The sequence below is a fragment of the Mastomys coucha genome, unplaced genomic scaffold (genome assembly GCF_008632895.1).
Source record: "Mastomys coucha isolate ucsf_1 unplaced genomic scaffold, UCSF_Mcou_1 pScaffold17, whole genome shotgun sequence".
NCBI lineage: Eukaryota > Metazoa > Chordata > Mammalia > Rodentia > Muridae > Mastomys > Mastomys coucha.
In genome coordinates this window covers 3,301,152-3,309,810 of record NW_022196899.1, presented here as the reverse complement: position 1 = coordinate 3,309,810, position 8,659 = coordinate 3,301,152, and the positions used below count along the sequence as shown (strand labels likewise).

At 37.2% G+C, this 8,659-nt stretch overlaps 1 protein-coding gene across 3 annotated transcripts in view; it reads right to left on the bottom strand.

The window, feature by feature from the left end:
- Window positions 1-317: 317 nt before the first annotated feature.
- Window positions 318-8,659, bottom strand: part of Pkia (cAMP-dependent protein kinase inhibitor alpha) — a 69,112-nt gene continuing 60,770 nt past the window's right edge. For all 3 annotated transcript variants that reach the window (XM_031376312.1, XM_031376311.1, XM_031376310.1), the window contains 2 exons: window positions 7,167-7,344; window positions 318-3,683 (listed from right to left, as the gene is read on the bottom strand). In XM_031376312.1, coding sequence (XP_031232172.1) covers window positions 3,604-3,683; window positions 7,167-7,317 — 231 coding nt within the window. In that variant the 5' untranslated portion in view covers window positions 7,318-7,344 and the 3' untranslated portion in view covers window positions 318-3,603. The remainder of the gene's footprint in view (window positions 3,684-7,166; window positions 7,345-8,659) is intronic.

The window sequence follows — 8,659 nt, the reverse complement described above, 5'->3', positions numbered from 1 at the left end:
TCTCTCTCTCTCTCTCTCTCTCTCTCTCTCTCTCTCTCTCTCTCTCTTAACCAAATCAGAAGCATAGGTGTGAAGTTGACATTTCAGCTTTGAGTACACATGGTTATGGCAGAAGGCTACAGAGAGGAGCTGGACTACTAGAGTAAAATGGGTAGGGAGCACCTAGGGTAGAGGGCAGGGAAGTTGAAAGCAAGAGGCTTGGAGACAGGCACCCGAAGATAGCTCAGACTGAGTTTCCCTCTCACATCCTGTTTTACCATCCTTTCTTCAGCATCAATATACGGTATACAGTAAATAATTACTCTTGAGAGACTGCATTTCAGAAAAAACAAGTGCTGCTTTTAATATCCATTATGTGAGCATGCAACATTGCTAAATACAAAAGTCATAGAAGCTCATAGATGACTTCCCAGGCTGCCACAAGCCACTGAAAGAACAGTTCTGGGCTTCTAAGACATCATCAATTATGGATCCTTTCTTCGTTTAATTTAATGACTATACATTTTTTCCCTTACTACTGCAGGATTCGTTCAGAAGCTCGCTACCCAATAGTTACATTTTTTTTCTTATTCCTCAGAGAAGAGATAAAAAGGTCATGTTTTTCTACATTGGTTCCTTGCTGTCACTTCTGAGGAAGACTCTGTGGTACCGTATGGACAGTGGGCTACTATGTTAGTAGTCCCTGAAGAACAAACGTCATGATTCCTGTTACCGAGCAAAAAGCATTTCTGTGAATTCAGGATGACTGTGTACTGACATAAAATATTCTCAGTTAAAAAAAGAAAAAGTTCCACTCAACAAACTCAACGGCTTCTCATTCATTGTTAATATGTTAAACATGGAAAATTTTGTGTTTCTAGGTAATTAAATAAAAAGCAAGAATATTTGTTCACATACATAGCATTAACATAGCATATAAATTCAGCATATACATGTCAGAAGTGAACTCTCAAAATAAGCTATAATTTAATATTAAAACAAAAAAAAAAACCCACAAAGGTAGGCTCAACCACATGTGTCTTTGCCCCAAAGGCATGTGTACAAACCCAAGAAAGACTAGTTCATTTAGAAACTTAGACTGCTTCTCTGCAAAAGGCAAGCTGAATGAGTGTATATCTAAAGTTTTCCATACAGAGAAATATACTGGCTAATTAGCTTTACTTTTATGACATGTGGATTCAAAATTCCATTGATAGATGAATATGGGCTCAAATTAGCTTTTTAATTTTGCAAATATTAGTCCTTATTCATGTCCACATTCTAATTTGGGAAAGGGGAAGAAGATCAAACTCTGAGTGGTGCGTTTCGTTCTGAAGTGACTTGGTTGGGATAGTTAACGAACACCCTTTGTTTGGGTTGCCTACTCTTCCATCTGTATTTACAGATTCATTCCCTATGTATTATTATTTACTTGCAAATAACAGGTATTAAATTAAAACCAGGAGATCCTATGCACTTTTGCCAATCAAAATTTATATGATGTGACAAATTCAAAATGTTGATCTCTTTTTTTCCTTCCTAGCCAGAGAATCCCTCTGGGATTGAATGCAGGACACAAAGTAGTAAGTAAGAGGTCAAACGAAAGCAGAGGCTCCATATGACTTCTCCATTTAGCACTAGTTATATATTTAAAGACAAGCATGGCACCACATGCATTAGTAATAGTATATCACACAGGGATATCATATAACCCTCCCACACGGAGTCAGCACTAGTTCAACACTTTACAAAAACGCACGAAAAACCAGTTTGGAATTGCACAACTTTAACAATGGACTTCCTATTCACAAGAAGCTATCAGGAAAGTTAAACAAGGACATCAAAACTATTGGATGTTGTAAATAGATTATCGGAGATTGTCTCAAATAGGCCCTGCGTTCCCAATTTTGAGTCTACCAACAGGTAGCTTTGATTCAATTTTAGCTAGCCTCCCATGAGTTAGTTCAAAGCAAGGCATTGCATATTGAATGTATTTACTCTTTTATATCCAGAAAGACATACTTAACATTGCTTGTTTTTCTGGAAAACATCCAGTTGGGGGCTAAATGAAATTCATACACTCCCAGTCAGTAATGAAAGTACTCTCTAGGAATATTTAGGCAGACTTCCTTGTCTACTCTGTCTGAAGCTACTACTCAGGTTGAGTTCTTACCATCCCCAGGTCTGCCTTTTGAAGCACCTCTCCCTACTTAACCTGAAACTGTAGCTATGCAGTTACTCCAGGACACCTAGGGGCTCTTCTGTTGGAAAGGTCTTCTTTCATCTGTTATTTGCTCCATATGATGCACCAGAGGAACCCTGGGCATCTAACTGGATCCTTATTTATTACCAAAAGATAGTTGGTTTCATAATACTGACCAGAGGGGGTTACACAGGCCACAGAAATTCCCCATACAAGAACCGTGATGTCACAACACAGCATAGTCCATCAAAAGCATCAGTAAAAACTATGGTTGGGTGACAGTTATTCTATCTGAATGCAACTCACACAAATTATTAGTCAAATTTTACAAACATTAAAAAGTGCATAATAATATTTGGGTCTGAAAGGGCTGAGAGGGCGAACACAGTATAAGGGATTTACTTTTTAGATGGATGTCCACAGGTTTGGAGGATAACACTGTTTAACTTGGGAGAGTTAAACAGTGGTACCCAGCAGTGTGAGAAAAGTGATCCACAGAGCACAACATTTCCAGTTCTTTGCATTATCCGGCATTCTTGGTCTACTTTGTGAATTCTTAAAAAATTCTTATAATGACAAAGTATTAGTTGAAGGTACTTATTTTGGAAATAAAATCAATATTGACAGAATGCTGGTCTGCGTAGATACTAAAACTGAACTCAGGAAATATTCTCATTAATGGATATTTCCACGTGCCTGTTTATTAAAGCAAAGTGGGCTCAGTGAGACTGTTGGATGTAACCCTCAGCAGTTACCAAGAGGAAAGTTGTGTTTTACAAAAGTATGTTCTGCCCGTGCACTCCACAACACTATGGGAAATTAAAAAGGCAGCCCTTTAAAAAATGAGTGGTATAAAAATTCACAGTCATGTACATCATTTTGTTTTACATAAGCAATCAAAGGGCAGTGCTGAGCAGGTATACTGTAGAATACAAAATTGTGTAAATAACACAGCACTCACACACAAGGACAGAATGCTAACTGCTCTCTGGATGGGTTCTTTTTGTGAGTCAATACTCCAGCCAGAGATATTGAAACTCTGGGGTTCAAAGCAATCCTTTTCAGTTAGACACAATTAAATCCTCTGACATCATGAGGGGCCAGATGCTACAGGAATCATCAGCTAGGTCAGTGCTACGCTCTACAAGCATTTCATTATATGGTCAAGTGAAAGGACCCATACACAAAGGAGATCCAAGCACAGGCCTGGTGACTTCAACCATTGCTAATGACAGAGGTGGGGAAAAGGCTGTGTGTAGACACAGGCTCTGCCCCCACTTGTGACGTGGCAACCAACAGCGTCTTGCTGTGCGGCACAGCCATTTTCTTCCCCTCTGTTTCACCCATGGCTGCAAATACATCCCAGCAACGCCAGGATATCTGCCACATTGTCAGATGTTGATGACCATCAGAATGGAGTGTTAGCTTTCAGACTTGGCTGCTTCTCCCTGGGCTTCCCCACTTTGTTCTGTGGAGCTTCTCTGTCCATCATCTTCACCTTCTGTAAGAGATAATGAGAAGAGAGAGCAAAGACAAGCTCATCGTTACTGACTCTCAGAATGTTGGAGACTTCAAAGTCTGAAATGGTTATAGACAATTGTGTTTTCTTAGAAGTATACGATCAACAAAATTGTGTATGTGTTCAGAGCCTGGCACTTTATGAGATATTGGGATGAAAATCAAAAACAAATGACCTGTGAACTGTCTAGAGTTGTAAATGGTGAGCTCTGCTTCTGGTAAAGGAAATCTCAACGCCAAGCTCACTACTCTAAAATGTGGTTTTATGATCTACAGAGACCGACTTGGGATTGGGTCCCGGCTCTCTAATTTGAGGAAACATTTAACATTTACCTTTCCCGTTATTTATAGAACTTTAGGATAATCCACCTGATTTATCAAAAATTCTATTAATTCATAATTGATAGTAACAACAGAAGATACATGGATTTTTTTTTTTTTTTTTTTTTTTTGCTATTTGGTCAGTCTCTTGTCCAACAGTTTGCTGGTTTCTGATATGTGCAGTGTCAGTCAAATCTCCCTCATTCATTATGGTCATTGCAATCTCAGTCAGTGCCTTCACAAGTCTAAAATTCAACAATATTTTCACTCTACCTTGGGGCAATTAACACACGTGCAAGCTGTTCAGTCCTTCAGATGTCCGCATTTGTCACTTGGCTACTGCAACCAATATGACTGGGCACACAAAATATTTCCTGAAAGTTTATCATAATCAAATGGGTAAAGGTAGGTAGACTGGCCACACTGCCTTCACTTGTATATAATACTAAAAAGATTATCTTTTTTTTTTCTTGAAACAGATTTTACTGTGTAGTCCAGGTTGATCTCTAACTTCTTACCTTTTGATTTCATCTCTTAAAAGCTACAATTAGAATTGTACATCGCCAAATTTGGCTCTATCCTTTATTATTTTAAAATGAATGAATGAATGAATTTAGGGTGCATGTGTGTGCGTGTGCATGTGCGTGCATGTGTATGAATGCACATGCATACCTTTATCGGAGTGTGTCTGTCTGTCTGTCTCCTGGCACACACTTGCAACAGTGTTGTGACAGAGGATAACTTTCAGAAGGGAATTCTTTCTTCTTACTGTGGGATCTGGGATAGAACTATAGTTATCGGGTGTGTGCAGCAAGTGTGTCTCCTCATGAAGTTCTTTGGTCGCCCTTTATCCTCTATTCTTAAAATGTACAAACTAAATATCTCATTATACTCCAGTGATTCTACGTATTTTAGGAAATTAATTATACACAGAGTTTTACCAAAGCATAACCAGGCAATGCTTATGATTTTTCATACACTAGTTTTTATTACTAGAGTCTTGGAGAAGCCTTCAAGATATGCAGAAGGCCTGGATGTAGGGTATATAGACAAGAACAGAATAAGGAGTCCATATTTCGGAGACACTTTTGATAACAAAATGAAGGGAGTTATATCTGGGCAGACGAGGGACAATAGAATACCGAAGGATGAAAGGAACTGTATAAACAAAAAATGAGAAACCCAACTCTCATGAGGATTGGAGCTCCCTGGTGCTTGAGGACACTTTTTAGGATTGAGCATTACACTGAAAACAGAGATGTGGTTAAAGGATGCTTGTGAACTATGAAGGAGAGTGATGTTGGTGAATATATATTATAAGAAAATAGAGACAAGTGTATTAAGTTTGCCTTTATATATGTCATATTTTATAGTTTTGACATTCATATTGATTAGTATTATTTGTTCTGTGCATACAGGATAGTAACATCAGTGATGTTAATAGTTTGCCTAGTTCTAGACTTTATGCTTGAAAGAGAAATTAAAAAAATTTGCAAAGGCTTAGATAATTATAATCAGAATCCAGAGTTCTTTAGAGAACAAAATACATCATAACCAGCAATGTACTTCAAGTTTTTCAAATTATAAAACTAAATTGTATTTAACACAGATTTATATTTTACTTTATGTATGTATGACTATAAATGTCAGTATTCCTGAAATTACTTATGGTAATCTAATATGTTCTCTTGTATTGAAAATGTCTTAAAGCAGCTGGGCGGTGGTGGCGCACGCCTTTAATCCCAGCACTTGGGAGGCAGAGGCAGGCGGATTTCTGAGTTTGAGGCCAGTCTGGTCTACAGAGTTCCAGGACAGCCAGGGCTATACAGAGAAACCCTGTCTCAAAAAACAAAACAAAACAACAAAAAAAAAGTCTTAAAGCTAGCAGTTCTTATTGACAGGCAAAAGAGAAGAAACTATTCTATGGCTCAAAATTCCCTATTTTAAGACTTCTTGAAATTCATGTAGTCACTTAAATTGAATATTTATGTAAGGATTAAAATATAAATCTGTTAAAAGAAATCAGCAAAATTTCTATACCACAAGAAAAATGCATTTTCTTATTTCAGGGCAGTAAAATGAAATAATGCCTTTAGTCTTTCTCCAAAGTGCATTAAGAATTTAAGTATACACAATTATGGTGGAGAAACAATGAGCCCTAGGATATGCAGGTCCATGCAGCCCAAAGCCATACTGTGAACATTTGTCATTCATCTAAAATTGAAATGGTGTCTATGACTAGTGAGCTCTACTAATTGAAGACAAGTCTGCCTTTTAAAAATCACATATATAACCTTACTCATTTCTCAACAATCTGAAGACTTTCTCAATATATTCTTAGAGCAAAGCCATATTGAATGTTCCAAATAGTCAGAAATAATGAGTTCTTATGTGTGTTACACTGTGGTTCCTTGATTATTAATTCATTTTTATATTTAATGATTATTTTGTGCTAGTCTTCTTAAGAAACTTGAAGAAGCTATGGATAGGGTAACTACGAAAGAAATTATCTTAATACTGAAAATTAAGACTACCAAATATTTTAACGTATTAAGGTATTTTTCTTTTTCACTAGTAATACCAGGTGATTAAACACATATATTTTTTCACAAACCATCCAATCATGTAATTTTAAAAACCACTTTATCTAAGAAGCACTTCCATAACAAACTTTTTGATTTTCATTCTCAATAAAAATGGTTCTAGGGTACCTCTTTTCAAATGATTCTTTGATTGAGGTCTGCCTGACTCAATTGTCAATCTTTGTAAGTATGTATGAAATGGAGGCAACAACTGGTATTAGTCATGATAGGAGTTCTAACTCTCACTCTGTTAAGGTTTTTTCCATAAGTAATTTCAAAGTTTTTGTAGATACTGAATTTTTTGATCATGGTTTTAATTTTTGAATGAAAAATTACTGAAAAATGGAGGGATTGGGGAACTAATCAGACTTTCATTTTTCCTGAATGATTTTTAACTGTCATCTAATTTCAAAGGAAGCATTTTTGGTTGTTATTGTTTTGGTTTTGTTTGTTTGTTTGTTTCTTCTTGTTGTTTTTTTGTTTTTTGTTTTTGTGCCTAATCTCAGGTAGGAAAATGCCACATTGTTCCGTGTTCTTAGAAAGTTATCCATCGAGTGACTCACCTGTCTTGTTGATATCAAGACCTGCTAGTTTCAAGGCTAATTCATTGCTGTTGCCACTTGTAGAGGAAACCAAGATATCATGTATTGCATTTCTTCTACCTGTTCGTCCTGAAGCAATAAAATCTGCATACGTAGTTTCCACATCAGTCATTGCTAACAAATATCCACATAGCAGGGACTTCAAAAGAAAGAAATGTGAGTCAGTGAACGCAATGGTCATCAATGGTGAATATTTAACACAGAAAGATTAGTGAATGGCTTATAAAATGAACAAGAAACTATGGTTTCAAAAGAAGTAGTCTTTTGATTCTTGTCTGAAACATTTCTATCAAACTATAAGAGTGACCAGCATGGCAGAAATACCCTAGGGATGCAATAGTGGCACACACACCCTGGCAGTAAACAACACCACTTTAATGACTGCTTTACAAAACCACCATAATTCTTAACTACATTCTAAAGGTTTACTTTTACACTCACAGATAAATACGATTCTTGACTCTTATTGTAGAAATTTCCTTTTGCAACAAATGCATGCCATTACAGAAAAAGAATGGCAATCAGAATGCAAAGATGTTCTGGTGCCCAGTACCAACTGATACAAACACAACCCAATTTCTGCACTTAAGGTTCAAGGATCACTACTGAAGAGACTGGGAGTTGGGTTGTAAGAGCCAAAGGAGCATCAAGTTCGGTGTGAGATTAGTCTCCTAGAAATGTCAAAAAGTTATATTTTGATGAAGTCTCATCAACATGGCTTCATCTTTTAGGCACTTTTTATTGCTGTGAAGAGACACCATGACCAAATCCACTCTTATAAGGAAAACATTTCATTTAAGGCTTGGTTACAGTTTGAGAGGTTATTCCATGATTATCAAAGTAGGGAACAGGGTGGCATGCTGGTGGGTGTGGTACTAGAGAAGGAGCTGAGACATCTACATCCTGATCTATAGTTAGAGAGAAAAGACACTGAGCTTGGTGTTGGCTTGTGAAAAACTCAAAGCCCACTTCCAGGGACATACTTCCTCCAATGAGGTCATATTTCCTAATCTCTAATAATTTCAAGTGGTTCCCTTTACTGGTGATTAAGCATTCAAGTACATGAACCTAGGGAGCTATTCTTACTCAAACCACCACAAAGGCCAAAACAAGACCTGAACAATAAGGAGACCAATGGATATAGTAACCTAGAAAGGGGAAAGTTCATGGGGCCTTAGTCCTGGATGAAGAACTATTGGCAGTTGGGGAGTGCTAAGCATAGGAGAAATAGACTTCTCCAGAGAAGATCCTCTTAGTCTATCCAATAGCAAGTGGCTTGTCCTAAGATAATATCATTCAGGTAACATTATATAGCCTGACCAGGTTGTATTTATGCATTGTTGTATATATATGTAACAATTAAAGAAATAGGCTATGAATTTGAGAGGAAGAGAGGGAGAGAGAGAGGGAGAGAGAGAGAGGGAGAGGGAAAGGGAGAGGGAGAGGGAGAGGGA